At 42.0% G+C, this 15,819-nt stretch overlaps 2 protein-coding genes across 4 annotated transcripts in view; one reads left to right on the top strand and one right to left on the bottom strand.

The window, feature by feature from the left end:
* The window catches only part of LRRC49 (leucine rich repeat containing 49), a 45,923-nt gene extending 39,489 nt beyond the window's left edge, over window positions 1–6,434 (bottom strand). The window contains exons 1-7 of the mRNA XM_067003965.1: window positions 6,137–6,434; window positions 5,441–5,503; window positions 4,804–4,891; window positions 3,903–4,094; window positions 2,301–2,400; window positions 1,373–1,576; window positions 15–81 (exon numbers count right to left, since the gene is read on the bottom strand). Coding sequence (XP_066860066.1) covers window positions 15–81; window positions 1,373–1,576; window positions 2,301–2,400; window positions 3,903–4,094; window positions 4,804–4,891; window positions 5,441–5,503; window positions 6,137–6,190 — 768 coding nt within the window. The 5' untranslated portion in view covers window positions 6,191–6,434. The remainder of the gene's footprint in view (window positions 1–14; window positions 82–1,372; window positions 1,577–2,300; window positions 2,401–3,902; window positions 4,095–4,803; window positions 4,892–5,440; window positions 5,504–6,136) is intronic.
* Window positions 6,435–7,886: 1,452 nt separating this feature from the next.
* On the top strand, window positions 7,887–15,497 carry LARP6 (La ribonucleoprotein 6, translational regulator). Of its 3 annotated transcripts, none has more exons than XM_067003966.1 (3): window positions 7,887–8,412; window positions 12,869–13,061; window positions 13,456–15,497. In XM_067003966.1, the coding sequence occupies exons 1-3, from the start codon at window positions 8,246–8,248 to the stop codon at window positions 14,527–14,529; spliced, it is 1,434 nt and encodes a 477-aa protein (XP_066860067.1). In that variant the 5' UTR covers window positions 7,887–8,245; the 3' UTR covers window positions 14,530–15,497. The 3 variants fall into 3 exon arrangements, with proteins under 3 accessions (XP_066860067.1, XP_013032686.1, XP_047916228.1); XM_013177232.3 differs by lacking the exon at window positions 7,887–8,412 and adding an exon at window positions 9,579–11,012; XM_048060271.2 differs by lacking the exon at window positions 7,887–8,412 and adding an exon at window positions 11,910–12,332.
* Window positions 15,498–15,819: the final 322 nt, after the last annotated feature.

Below are 15,819 nucleotides of genomic sequence, written 5' to 3'. Positions count from 1 at the left end.
TTATTGCACTGTACCTGATTTCCATGAAGGTCTAAAACATCAAGATTTTTTAGGTTCTCCAGATTTGAGATCTTCTTTATTCTGAAACATTTAAATGATGACAAATTATTTCTCACATTAGATTAAATGTATCTTGTCCACCTAACGAAAACCTAGCCAGCCGATAGGAATGGAAGAACAACAGACCTTTCACCCACTCAAAATGAATAAATGGAGGAGTATGCCTTAGAATATAACATTTCTTTCTGACTGTCAATAATGCAGTAGTAGCAATATGCCCTTCACTCCTCTAGGAAAATGAAAGGGGAAGGAAGATTTGCACCACTAGAAAACGAAGTCAACATACAACCTATGCAAATACCTAAACAAGAAACACCATTATTGACAAAAATATATTCCCAAACCTGTTTAAAGCAATGCTATAGTGACAAAGGTTTTGAGAGTTTATTAGAAGAAATGAGAATAAAAATCTGAAAGCCATTGGTCCTTTCTAGACAATATAGATTTCAAAATTTGGCATAATTTCTTCTCCACCTTGACCATCTTAACACTGTTCTGTCCTGCCCTGTTTTCTCAGATGACAAACCTAGGTTATGTCAGCAGCACCATCTACCGGCCGATTACATCAAATATTACATACATCATGCATTTCCTTCAAGATTTAAAGATCATCTACAGATCAAGCCGAAAATAAAGTCTTTGCTAGCAGCTATGCCTGACTTGAAATCATTTACACATCTCCTCACATCTATCTCCAAACAACACCACTAAGTAAGCAAACTATACAGTACGTTGTAGACACAATTTGAAAAATTAGTCCTTAAAGCAACTTGGAATTATCACCCCACACCCCAACAGTTTGCTATAAACAGAATTATTATCTACAGATGAGATTTCTAATATAAAAGGCATGACTTTAAGTAAAATACTGCACTACTACAGGTTACCCAAGTTCTGCAATTAGTGTTTTATTGGTAAAAGGGAAGAAAAAAATCCACAGAAACTATGTCCATTTTAAATTTTTACTCGCTGTCAGACTGCTAGTTGAGACTTGCCAATATGCATCAAGCAGTGCAATAACCGTGCAGTCATTCCTTCAACATCATAGATAGTTGCCAGCAACGTAAAAACCCCAAGCTGGGGAATACTCAGCATCAGTTAAAACACTCCGGAAGAAAGAGTTGAACTCCACATCTCAGAAAAAATGTGTGTCACAAGGACAGCAACCCAAAAAAGCCAGTTAAAACAAGTCAGCTCATTGGTCTCACAGCCAACATCACAATCTGAAAACCCTGCAACAGCTGCAGTGATAGATCACAGATACTGCACCGTAAAGAAGCAGGCTGCTTAAAATGAGTTTTGTTATTTTTACCTGTTCTTCCCCAACAAAAGGACTCTTAGGGATCTCAGAGTAGAAAGACCACTTATTTCCTCTATCTGGTTATCATATAAATCTAAGAAAACAAGATGGTGTAGATTTGAAATATTTTGGATCCGGGTTATGAAGTTATGTTGAAAATTCAAGAGGCGAAGATGATCTTCCCCATCAATTATTGGGCACACTGTCAGCTTTTGCCTGGAACAAAGAACAAAACACGATGTCAGTAACAAATCTGTAATCCACCTTCTATTCCCCCACGCCAACTGAACTGAGGAAAATATATTAACTTAAGGTAGTATTAAGGTGTTCAGCTTTGCTAGTTAAACAAGCATGGAATAAGGAAGTAACTGCTTACTGTAGAAAAAAAATAGTATGAAAATATAGCAGAAGAGCTTTCAAAAATTTCTTGAAGCTTGTCTTCATAGAGATTTGCTTGTTATATAGCAATTACATCAAGATTTCATGTTGGACCACACTAAAATTTGAACAGATACAGCATACCAATGATTTAGTCAGATGCCACGTACGCAACCCATTTAGATTAGAATTCAAAATGTATCATGTCTATCCACTTTTTCTTTCGCTTATTCAACTTGACATTTGACCTATAAATACATGAAACAGTAAGTGTTACTGTGAAAAGTAAAAAAGGAAACTTCTAAACTACCTCCTTAGTTTAAAATGAAAACCTTAACTGCTTCAGGTAACTGCTGTATGGATGTATTCACCACTCTGAATTTTTAATACAAGGAGACTCATACAGAATTGCCCAATGGGACATGGTCCCTCTCTCAAAAATAAAGCAAACAAAACGAAAACCAACCAACCAAACAACACAGACATTACCGGAATACTCATCACTTGAGACCACTACACAAGAGCAGCAAGCTACAGTGCACATACTCCAGAACCTTCTCACCTTTCAAGGGTCAGTCTATCAGAGTTCAGTATTTTTTCTTCAGTGGTACGTTGCAATATAGGAAACGTTATTGATGAACTGCTCCCAAAATTTGTGTTTTCTGTCAGAAAATCATTAAGAGAACATATGAACTACTTCTCTGCCAAATCATTTCATTAACTACAGAAAGTAAAAGCAGAACTGTATTTCTTATTAAAAAAATAATTAAGCAACACATTACAGTGCATTTTGCCTGCATTCAGAACTCTGGATATCAGTTGCCTTTCCTGTCATTTTTAGCTTACAGGTACATCCCTCTACATCCTCTTGCAAACTTATGTCCATTTGGCTTGTTTGTGACAGATTTTTTCTGAAAATAATTTGTTGTAAGCAGATAGCTTGTAGATGTTTTTGGTTTGATTAGAATTACCCAATGCTGTCTTAAAATAAGATTGCATACTTGTGTCTCAATTTCAAAATCTCAACTTAAAGAAGATATTATCTATATTAAGATGAATTTTAAAGACACAGATCAAGTAGATGTTGATCGAACCAAAAACTAAAGCATCAAAACATTGAAAGAGTCCCCCTGAGCCAGAAACAAATGGAAATTCTTTCAAAGGCAAGTGCATGCAGTACCTAGTAATAACTGCTATTATACTTCACTACATTATCAAGGAAGAAACAGTCAACCCTTTAAAACATATTTACAAAACTAACCAACTTTATTCATTCTGTTAATATAAGGGGAAAGGGAAAATGACTAAAGATACCTGAAAAGTAAATCAGCAATGTGGTCACAAATTTTGGCTTATTTGCAAAACAATCCACTGAAAAATACTGGTCAAAAATAGATCATTGTGCATGTACACCATCACAAAAACATGGGCTCATCTTTGACATGTTTGCCATTTTTATTTATTTTTTAACAAATCAAACATTTTAATGGGAAAAACATGTATTCTTCACTAAGCAAAGTTTAATTTCTTTACTACTATAGAAAGCAAGTTCCACATTGTTTAAAACATGCCAATAGAAAAAAATAGCTAAGTAAAACAATTTGTTGATGTTTAATTTGATTTAGAACCTTCTCAGTGGTCCTGTCTAACTTTTTATTACTAGCTACTCTAGCAAAACAGTATATAACAACCAGTATTCTCTATGTATCCTTCAATGTGAAAATAATTGCTAGGGAAAATAAAATCATTAAGAATGAAAATAAACAATTAACATTGTTGTCCTTTAGTTCTGTCTCAAGTTTTAAAGCCAATAAATGTAAGGAAAAAAAGTACTTAACGGTAACTTTTTTCTTTTAATGTCATCCTCCTAAAGATATACATGAAAGATTCTTATCACTGTCCTTTTGTTACAGAAGGATATATAAAAAGCCTATTCAAATGCCTATATTATAGTTTGAAAGATATTTCTAGCAGTTTCCTGACAATTGTCTATTGACCTCTCTTAATATTCCAAGGAAACAGTAGACAACATTTCCTGTTTAATTATACAACCTGACAGCCAAAAAAAAAACGATCTTACAGGTCATAACTTTTCAGTTTGATACTGTCTAAATAATAGTAATAAAAATAAGTAAAAAACTAGTGAGAATGATGTTACTGTTACCTGAAGCCTGTGAACTAATACCCTGACTGCTTTGTCGCGATCTGGATTTTGTATGTATAGACGACTCCACAAATCCTGATAAAGAACCTGTATCTTGCTTCAACTCCAACCCAGAAAGTTCAGTCAGATTGGATGGCACTGGAAGATAGATCTGCTTATTACGCACCAAAGGGCTTAATACTCTCGGGTCTCCTGAGAGGGAACAAAACAAAATTGCAGAGCTTAAGTTTACTCCATAATAAAATATGTTGCCCTAATAAAAGCCCTAAAAATCAACCCACTCTAAACATCTGTTGGTCTTTATTATTTACTGGAATAAAGAAGTGCCTCAGATACCTCAGTGCCATTATAATTAAACTCATCTCCTATTCTAACCCATCACTGTTGGCATATGACAGGCAAACAGCAGCAGTATAGCAAGAAGCGTTGTGTGTCAAAGCTCTTCCAAGGTTCACCAGTTACCAGTGATAGCACCATGTATCTTGCTTTTCAAAGCAAGAAGCACACAATAGGAAAACTCTCTTCAGATTAGGTTCCCATCCTAGAAACTAATTTTGTCTATATATATTAAAATGCTAAACATCCAATTACAGGTTATGGTACAGAACTGTGTGGCTTCAGAGGGATTAAGATTGTGGCTTTTTAGGTAAAAAAAAAGGATGTTCTTCCATAAACAGAAAGAGGGCAAAAAACAGTGAAAAAAAAATCTGCACTAGGCAACAGAGGGATCGGAGCTTCAGGTTATGATATAGTCAGTTAGGAAAAAATGTCACATATGAAAGAGAATCATATTTTCTAATCATCACATAGTCTTTCTTTACTGCCTCGTTAATAAAAAAAAAAAGAGATTAAAGACACAAAACAAACAAAAAACCAACAAACAAACCCTATTGAATATCACCTTGCCTTCCTGAATAGTTTTTTTCCAGATCATGCTGCAGAAGTCTATTGTGGAAAGGTGACTGCTCTTTATTTATCCTGAATTCAAACTGTAACAAAACGTGTAAAACAAAGGTTGAAGTCTTCAAATGCAAAAAGTGTCTTTACACAGACAAACACAACCTTACAAACAAATACAGTTCTCAGGACACTCTGGGAATGCTTCAAAACATAAATCTGCTCTGTATTTATGAAGAACATTCATTCTAATAAGATATGATCACTTAGAATTCACTTTTAGAAACCAAAATGAAAACATGAACGTTACCAACTCATTCTTCTACAACTGATTAAGGAGAGGGAAAAAAAAACACTACATGATAGGACTATTGCAATTAGGGGAAGGAAAAAAGTACAGATGGAATCATAAGAATGTATATTAAATTTGTGGCAGGCTATGGTACATCCTAGTGTCTTTACACATCTTCACTAGAATGAAAGGCATCTTGAAAAGGGTATCAGATACAATGGGTAATAAATTAGAAATCAACATATTTGTACTGAAAAGACAATTCCTAACTGAAAGCATACAAACATGGCTATATCATAAAAGAACGTTATTTAATATAGCTATTAAAGTAAAAAAAAATAGTAATTACTGGTTTGTTTTTATCAGGTATGGAGGAGGTCTGGATAACCAGCTGAAGACCACAATTATTAACCTGCAAATCAGAAGAAGATAAAAAGGGAATATTTGTCAAAAACATGCAACAATACATCAAGCTTAAGGAGTATGTTTTTCCCTCAAGAAAGGTACCTTCAGCACTACAGTCTGGCAATAAAAGGAACTACCTTTCAAAATTATAATGAAGAATATTATTTTGTCATAGCGTTAAATAAAACTAAGTCACGCTCGGTTTTATGAACGCCAAAAGGGTGACTTTAACGGGGATGCTTTGTTGTGAAGAAAACGAGTGCGTACATATAAATACGAGAACGCCCTTTTATTGCTTGTTGCCCTCTTTGACGGGGCTGTATACGCCAAAACGCCCCACTTACCCGCTGAAGGACCAAACGCCCACCACCAGCACCGAACCGAGCGGCTGACGCCGCCTTCCCCAGCACCGAGCCCCGCCGAGCCGGGCACCCCGCGGGGACGGCCGGGCCCCCGCCCCGGCACCGGCCTCGCGGGGCCGCCCGCGGGAGGCTCCGCGCCCTCAGCCGCGGCCCCGCCGCCTGACGGAGGCGCCTCACAGCCCAGACACCGCCGCCCTGAGGGGACACGGCCGCCGCCCTGAGGGGACACGGCCGCCGCCCCTCACCGCGCCGCCCGCCCCCTCCGCGGCGGCACCCACCGGGCCGGGCGCGGCCCGCGAGCCCCTGGCGGGCCGGCACTTGCTGGGCACCATCTCAGCCCGCCGCCGCCTCGCCTCGCCTCGCCTGCCGCCGGCCGCCGCCCCTCGCGGAGATCGCCCCGCCGTTACCGCGGCAACCGCCGCTTCCGGCCCGCTCCGCCCGCCGAGGGCGCTGAGGGCCGGGGCGGGGAGGCGGGCAGTGGCTGCGCCCCTGTCCCCGCCCGCGGGCGGCTCCCTGAGGCGCGGCCCTGTCAGAGCCCGCCGGAGCCCTGCCCCCGTCGCTGAGCAGCGCGGGAGGCTTTAGTACGGGCTTGGTTCGGGAATTCGAACGGTTTGTTTGTTTGTTTCGGGAGTCAGTCTGTGGAGTCGGGCACCTACTCTGTATATAAATGTAAATACGTTTCTGGAGCCTCGCCTGGCAGCGGCTGTGTGACGGGAACCGGTGGCTCAGGCACCCCGGCTACCCGGGCTCGCCAGCTTCTGCTGCCCAGGCGCACTCTTTTTTTTTTTTTTTTTTTTTAACTACAAAATAAGTAAATATTTAGTTTGGAATCCTGTGCCAACAAGGCATGTGCCGTAAGAAATTTGTGAGAGCTTCGCACAAGAGAGGCTCACAGGACTGTAATCCTGTGTATCAGGAGCTCAGCTGAGACGTGGGGTCCCCTCCAGGGGACTTACCTCCGTTACTCCTGGTTTTAAGTTCTCCGTTGCAAGCACTGATTCATCTCTACTGGTAATTGATCATTATAGATCGCTGCTATATTAAAAATAAATAAATAAATGGTCAGGTAGTTTCAACGATGGTCACATCAACACAACGTTTGAAATGGCGTCAGTCTTCATCCACACCAATTATCTCAATATCAATAACATATTAATTTGCGCAGGAGGTGACAAGGATAGTAGGACTGCTCAGAAAACAAGCTAAGCACCAGCGAAGCCATTCTGTGCATCGACCGCCGGGCAAGCAGGAAAACTGATCTTCTAATTTTAACAGATTAGAATGTCTCTAACCCTGACAGAAGGAATCGTCAGATAAACTGGGACGTTCCTCTCCCAGGTCCCTCTGGTTCGCCGGAGCACAAACTGGTTCTTTGCTCGCGCCTTGTTCCGCTCAGGGAGGCAAGCAGCTGCCTGGCCTTAAATGCAAACCCAGAGCCACAACCCCTGTACTCGCTCTTTCCTAGAATGTGTTTGTGTTTTCTTTTCGGCTCCCACTGAAATCAATAGCATGATGACGCCCTACCCAAGCCTCAGAACAAAATGCTGTTCCGTTAGCAGAGAACAGAGGTTTGGCTCATGAGGCAGGTTAGCGTATTTCATAAACAAAATATTTCATCCCTTAAGGCATGTTAAAAATAAGCCAAAGCCACAGCGGCAGAGCGGTCGTTTCATTATGTTCGATGCCAGCAGCTCTGACTCACGGGGACTGTTTGTCACGATGAGAGGGGGCCCCTGAGTGCAAGCTGACCTTTTGCCAGTCCGAATTTTTCAGAAGAAAATGTTGGAGCAATATGGTGGAGTACAACTGAGATGAACACCAGAGACAAACAGCAAACGGGGCGGGGTCTTAAAGACCTTACCTCCATTTAGCAGGAAGAAACATCTTCCCTGGCTGAGGAATGAGTATTTACACGGACATCTGGAATCACTTAGAATTTAGTAGTGAGAACGTACATGTTACTCCAGTAGTGGAAACATTGAAATACAGTGGAACAGACTTAACTTCAAAGTTAAGGATGTGTTTCGGACAAGGGGGCTCTGCATCAGAGTAACGTCCCGGGGGATGTAGTTACTGCTTCACACCCCGCACCGTTACAGAGCGGTGCTCTGCACAACACAACGCGCCGGGCCTCGCCCTCCGCTCGCGTTGTGTGCAGCTCCCCCCTCAACCTCGCTGAATTTCCCGGAGGGCCGAGGGCGCAGCGACGCCGCCGCACGCGGGGCCGAGCAGCCGGGCCCCGCTCCCCGCTCTCGCCGCCCCGGGGCGGGCAGGGGCCGGCCGGCAGCCCGGGGGCGGGGAACGGAGCGGAGCGGGGCGGGGGGGCGGCAGCAGCCGTGGCAGCTGCGCTGCGGGCGCGGCCCCGTCGCTCTGCGGCGCCCAGCGCCATGGCCCAGCCGCGGCCGGGCGGCGTCGGCGGCCTCGAGGCGGCGGAGCCCTGGGCTGAGCCCCCCGGCCCGGAGGCGGCAGCGGGGAGCGGCCCGCGGCGGGTGGCGGAGGCGGAGGAGGGCGGCGGGGGCTGCAGCGAGGAGGACGCGGGGCTCTGCGGGGCCAGGTGAGCCCGGCGGGGCCAGGAGGGACGGGACGGGGCCGGAGGGGGCCTCTCCCCGCGGGGCTGCCGCCGGCACCCGCCGCTTGCTGCGGCTGAGGCAACGGCGGCGGGGGCGGGCGCAGGGACCCCTTCCCGGCCGGTAGCCGCCGGGCGAGGCCCCTCGGGCCGGGCCGCCCCGGTGCTGCCATCCCCCCTCCTGCGGGAGGGGGCCGGGGTGGTGGGGTGGGCTGGGGGGGTCTGGGCTGCCGTCGTGGGGGTGCTTTGGCATTGGAAAGTTTGCTGGGCTGTGTTCTGGCATGGCGCTGTATGGATTTTCCTTGGTGGGACGTGAACCAGCAGACCTGGTCTGGGGCTTTGGACCCAAACTGAACAGTCTACGTGCAGAAATAGTTACCGCTTCGTAATCTACTCTACACCTGACCGCTTGATAATGCCATTAGTGTTTTCTGTATTTAAAAGCAAACTGCGGGAATTAGTATTGATGCCCGATGCTGCTTTGACGGCTCCCAGAAGTGCTTGCTTGTGAAAGGAGCATTCAGGACTTCTGTGCCAGGATGTTGCAGGGAGATAAATAAAGCTATTTGTAGGGCTATTTGTAGTTCCTCTCGTGTTTTGTACTAGAGCTGCAGGTGTAATTCAGTCATGCACAGATTCAGGTACTGTAATGTGAAGTTCAGTGCTCTGTTCTAAAAGCAATTGTTTCTAATCAGTTCTCTAACTTCATATCCTAACGTTTACTCAGCATGAATTGCCATGCATTATTTTAATTCATAGAGGTGTAGCTGGGGATGGGGGATTTTCTTCAGTTGCCAAGGTTGTCAGCTACATGCTATGTACCTAGCAGGTGAGCAGAAAGTGATTTTGGTGTGCACACTTGCTTTGCACTTATTGAGTGGTGTGATTCTTGCTAAAACTAGCACAAATCACTGTGGACAGGCTGTTCTAAGGAGTTCATATAGCATTAAAACTGGATATAACTGTAAGGCCACTGTAATAACAGTATTAAAATTGAAACATCACTATTAAATTTTAACATAAGCTTGTTCTGTAGGTGTAAGAACATTTAGCCCTGACATACACTAAGAAAGGTATGGGTATTTTTTCAAGCTTTGTAACACATAATAGATAACTCTTAAATGCCACTTATTTAATCCTCTCCAGTAGGCACTATCTTCAAAAATGTTTGCAGACAATGCTGATCTATACTCAGTTCTTGTGGAGGTGCCCTTTTTGTAAACGGCCTCTTCCTGATCCAGGAAAGGCTAGAGATAATGCAATGGACAGAACTGCAAAGGCTCTACCACAAGACTGGGTGAGTGAAGTTCACACACGCTTCTGCCGTTTGCATGTAACCTTAGCTAAGGATTTCGTTTGGGAATGTGGTATCTGCTGGGACATGATTCACCCATGCATTCACAAAAATTGTCAGGGCTGGTCTAAAGCCTCTGAGAGTGAACCATTGCAGTCAAGCTAAGCTAGGAGATGTTAGATTTTTATATTTTTTTCTCAGATTCTAGGCTTTATAACTTGAAAATTGAAAGCCAATTCCTCACAGTCAAGACACTACAGTTCTTGGTGAGGTCTCCAAGTATTTTTGACATTCAGTCCTCAGCCCCTTAGCTGCCAGGCACTTCAGAAAAATCTTCTGAGTGTTTATAAGAAACAAGTTTCTCTCCTGTGCATAAAGTAAAATTATTCTTGCCCAACTTAGATTTCTTTTGCATACAACCAGACTTAGGAAGAATCTGACCTTCAAAGGTGGATGTTTTTTATGATGACATCTGTCAAAATGTTTTTCAACAGAAATTGAGATTTAACGATTGATGCTGCCACCTGTCCCATTAGTAGGCACCTGATATTGTATGCACTGGTTTCTGTTAACAGATTTCCACTGCCTTGAGTGATTGCACTGTTGGAACGTCAGCATAATGCTGTTTGTTGTGCTTTTTAATACAATACCATATTCTTTTCAAGACTCAGCAAAAGCTTGTCCAAATGTTAGGCTCTATCCAATTTAATACATTGTTTTTGAGTTTTGATATTTAAAGTTCCAAATCCATGCAGATATGTTAATTTTCTTGTATGACTAACAGTGTATCTTTCACAAAGCTCTAACTAAATAAGTAAATGAAAGGTGTGACTAACTACTAGGCACCTGTTTTCTCAGTATTGACTGATACTGATTCATAAACTATCTTTGCATTAATTTTGGAGTTGATGCCTTGGAGGTACTACCAGTTGATTATTACTGTGAGTTAATATGGAGCTAATTACAAATTTCTGCAATTGGAGGAGGTGAAACTCCCAGTACAGCACTTAATGAGGGCTGCTGTGAAATTTTGTGAAAGCTGAACTGTTTGCCAAATATAGAAATGGTGTCTAGTTCTGACTGACCAACATTTAATATTTTAGAGAGGTGAAATGAGATGTTTCACCCTGATTCAGTGTTAACGCTGTGAGTAAGAATGGAACTGATGCAGTTCGTTTTCTTTTTTTTCCCAAGCATGATGCTCCATTTTCTTTCCATCTGAACCTTCTAAATACCTGCAAATATCTGTACTAATAAAACCTGTAAAATTTGTAAGCTCCATCCTGAATTTAAGGTAAGTTTTTCTTAGCAGAGTATGGATATGTTAAAACGCTGACATTCTAAATTTCTTGTGCACACACGAGCTCTGAATTGGTAGTGAACGGAAAATGAGAGGTAGTGAGGTTAGAGAATAGCATGAATGAAAAAGAAACACTTAACCTTGTTTTTCTGCTGTCTAAAATCAGCACCAGCAGCACACCATTAAACATATTTTACTATCTTAATAAATTTATCTGTTACCCTCCACTTCCAGCATTTTCAAAGAACTGAAATTTGTATTTTTTTTTCTCTCTCACTATTGTCATTCCTTGGAACCATACCCCATTAAGTGGCCAGAGAGATTTTAACAAGGATATTTCTAGAATTGTGTGACTATCTGTGTACAGCTGATGCATTGCCCTATCAGGGAAAAAAACTTAAAAAGTAAATAACTTGTTAGCCTCAAAGAGCCAGGTCTCAGACAACTGCAATAACTTGTCATGAGTGGGGGCGCATTCACTGTGCAGATCCCATAGCGGGGAGCAGCATTGTCAGGCACATGGCAAGCATGGTGGCGGGCAGCAGGTCAGTCTGCGCTAAGATCGCAGTCTCCAGTTTGTCTCCAGGACAAACTGCAAAAGGCAAGGTGATTCAGTAGCCTTCACCCACCTACAGGATTGCCCTCGGAGGACCCTGCTACAATGCCTGCTCCTTCTTTTTTAATGATTTCAGAAGCTCTGCAAAAAGCACTTATGAGAAAATGTGTGGCTCCTCCTTTTTGTTGCTGAGGTACACAGGAGACCATACGAACATCAATTACATGATTTATAGGATCTAGGGAGAACCGTACATTTTTCTGAATAGAAACTTTTGTGATGGTCCCAAAGCAAAACTTGGCTGCTAACAGCTAAAAAAAAAAAAAAAAAAAAAAAGGCCCTGCCTTAAGATAGATTTGTGCATCATAGTTACAGCAACATCTGTGGCTGTGGGTGAACGTCTTGCCTCAGTGCTAGATGACAGTTTAAATGGTCATTTGTATTCCAGAAACAAACACGCTGCTGTAACTGGATGTGGCAAAAAGTTTGGCTCAATTCCCTGGTTGCAAGATCTTTTTTCAGGCTAGGCATCTCAGCAGTGCTCCACTTTGCACATACCTAGGTAACAGGATGGGAGGGGGAGACAGCAAAGATGAATGACATCTTAACAACCTGCACATGTGTGTGCATATACAGCTGTTCTGAGGTATGGTACGTGAGCTGCTACTGCACCAAAGTCCTTACTCTGAGACCTGCAAAGAGTTTCAGTCTGTGCATAAACTGCCAGTGAAGTTCCTCTGTCAACATGGAAGTGATCTGTAAGTGCAATGGTCCTGTCGCTCTGTCTTACTCTCTGGGTACTGGCTCCTGGTACCAAATGCGTTCATGTAGTGCAGATGTTTGAGAAAATACCATTGCATCAATTTGGAATATTAATTCTCTGTTATGTGATATTTACTCATGAAGCACAGAAATGTTACCATGTTCATACTGACAAATGAACCACTGTCACTGGGGGACCTTTGTATAGCACTAAGCTCTCGTGCACCTGCATGTCTGTTTTGGTGTAGGATTGGAGTTGGCAGCATTTTCAAGGCATTAGTACACATCTCATTGTTCTACACTGAGCTCAGCTTTTGGAAGGAGCTCAGGATTCTTTATGCTGACTGGAAAGCATCATCAGGAGCTGGCCTCCTGCCTCAGCTGGATAGGGCTATACCTATTCAGTGCCTACATATAAAAGAAGCTGGAATCAACATTATGGCTATGTTTTTTCATTTTGACAGATTTATTTTTTTTACTCCACTAATATGAGATGAAGCTCTGGTAATCCAATTATTTGACTGTTTTCCAGTGGTGGGGAACATGATGACGACTTTGACCAGAACTGGAAACCACCAGACAATGACCTGATCCAGAAGTTAATAGCACAGATTGAATACTACTTCTCAGATGAGAACCTTGAGAAAGATGCCTTTCTTCTAAAGCATGTGAGAAGAAATAAAATGGGCTATGTCAGTGTTAAACTCCTCACTTCTTTTAAGAAGGTAAGTTAACTCATTTAGACTTTAAGTCCTTTGTGTAAGCCTGACAAATCTTAAAGGAAAAAAAATAGAAAGGTATGAAAATACCTTACTTTATAGAGGCAGTTCCACAGTCTTCATCTGCTCTCTGAGGGGCTAACTCAGTTTTGATGTGATGGTTACTTTAAGCTATGCATGAGTAACTAAGTAATGCTGGCAAAGTTACTTTCTTGTCTCTGAGAAGGGAAGGTAAATTTGACCTTTGCAAAAGTATGGTGATACTAAAAACAGAGTAGTAAAAGGTATCTATCAACCAATGTCACAAAGTTTGTTGACTGGAAGGCACCTGCCTTGGATTTCTTTATGATGTTTATGTGGGTTCAATCATTGTACTGCTTAACCTAAGTTTGTCTTCAAGGTGAAACATCTTACCCGTGACTGGCGAACCACAGCCTATGCACTGAAGTACTCAGAAACTCTTGAGCTCAATGATGATAACAGAAAGGTTAGAAGAAATACTCCAGTTCCGGTGTTTCCCGGTGAAAACCTTCCTACCAGAATGTTACTCGTGTATGATATCCACATGATTTCTGAACTGCAGGGTCTTAACAAACAACAAGAAAATGGATGTATGCAAGAAAAGGTAATGGAGCATCTCCTCAAAGCCTTTGTAACTTTTGGTGTAATTTCTTCGGTTCGGATTATCAAGCCTGGTAGGGATCTACCACCTGATATCAGGAGGTTCAGCAACCAGTACACCCAAGTGGGAACACAGGTATGTGCAGTTATAGAATTTGAAGAAGTAGATGCTGCTGTACGTGCTCATGACTTCATGTGTGCTGAAAAGAAAGAGACTGGCATGAAAGTTGTCCTAATAGGCATGAAACCTCCAAAGAAAAAGGTTCCTAAAGACAAGAACCATGATGAGGACACCAGCAAGAATTTTAAGAAGGTTAAATCTCTTAACAAGAGAGTTGAGGAACTTCAGTTTCTTGGTGATGAATCTTCAGCAAATAGCTCTTCTGACCCAGAGAGTAATCCTGCATCACCACTGTCAGGACGTAAAAGTACTGCAACAAGTACTACAAATAAGTTGAGTCCTGTCATTCACCCAAACAACCATTTGAGTCCTAATGTGTCACCCAGATCAAGTCCTTGGAATAGTCCATCTTCTCTAAGAAAAGTAACCAAAAAGTCGCCGCTGGCTGAAGACAGCAAACTTAATCCAAGTACTAGCCCTGAAATTCCAAGGAAATGTACAGATTATTCTTCAGATAGCAGTATCACTCCATCTGGTAGCCCCTGGGTACAGCGAAGAAAAGCTCAAACTGTAACGCAAGAGAAGAGTCCAGGCACTAGCCCCATGTTAGCTCGGAAAATACAAAATGCAGATGGTCTACCTGTAGGGGTGCTGCGGCTGCCTAAAGGTCCTGATGGCACTAAAGGATTCCATAGCGGATGTGAAAGAAGGAAAGCCATGAAGAATGAATAAATCGTTATTTCAGAATAATTCCACAAGTCAGCCAATTGCTTTTGTTCAAGCCTGGTGAAAGACTGTCACTTGATTGACTGAGTTAAGTATTTAATTTTTAAATATTTTATATTTATATGGAGACTTCATCATTTGTACATTTGTATTTTCACTTCACGGAATAGTTGATGTTGGAAGGCATCTCTGGAGACTGTCCAGTGCACCTCTCCTGCTGAAGCACGGTCAGCTACAGCAGGTCAGTTAGCACCACGTCCAGTTGGGTTTTGAATATCTGTAAGAATAGAGACTCCCCAGCCTCTCTGGGCAACCTGTTCCAGTGTTCAAACACCCACACAATAAAAAAAAAACATTTCCTTATGTTCAGGTAGAATTTCAATGTTTCAGTTTTTACCCCCTTTCCTTTTACTAGGCAACACTGATAAGAGCCTGGCTACATCTTTATTCCTTCCCATCAGATACTTAAATATACTGATGAGATCCACCCTGAGCCTTCTCCAATCTAAACAGCCCCAGCTCTCTCCCCCTCCAATATGAGAGATGCTCCAATCCCTTAATCATCTTATGCACTTACCTAATACAATACCCTTATCCACATTATTTCTATTAGTGTGAAATGGCTAAACACTGAAACAGGCATCTAAAATCATTAATATAATTACACTATTTGCAAACCTGAGGAGCAAGATGTAAATGCTTACTGTTTAGCTGTTGTATTATGATAAGCTGTCATATGTTACCAGTCAAATCATAAGGAACATAAGTTTTGAAGACTTTCTGAGTTTGTCTCAAGAGAAACAGAGAAACATGCTACAGTGAGCAGTTGCTCTCTGCTTGCATATCTCCCCAGAGAGTTGTTTAATAGGACCAAAATGTTTATTTTCCTGTGATGTGAGTAAAGACTCTGAGCATTGAAGACTGTTCTGTGTTATCTCATATAATCAGATGGAAATAAACTAAATATTAACTCAGTCTATTTCTTTTACTTCAAAAATAAGCTGAGCTGATCTATACCATATGAAATCCTAGAAATAGTTTATCAGAATTTACACTGCATTCACTAAGTAGTGTTTTCTGCCCTATTACTTAAGTGGTGATCCTTCAGTCTATGTCAGTCATTGTTATGCAATACTGTACCACTAAAACAGTGTTATCTCACTAAACACTGGTTATTTCACCTAACTCTGGATTTAATAATTAGGCTTGGCAAGAAATGCTTAAATTAAAATTACTATTATTCTATCTGGAGCCAAAGCAGATTCCTCTGCAGTTTTAGTTCAAAAAGTTACACTT

This window comes from Anser cygnoides, chromosome 11, assembly GCF_040182565.1.
Source record: "Anser cygnoides isolate HZ-2024a breed goose chromosome 11, Taihu_goose_T2T_genome, whole genome shotgun sequence".
Taxonomy (NCBI): domain Eukaryota; kingdom Metazoa; phylum Chordata; class Aves; order Anseriformes; family Anatidae; genus Anser; species Anser cygnoides.
This window is presented reverse-complemented; position numbering and strand designations above follow the sequence as displayed.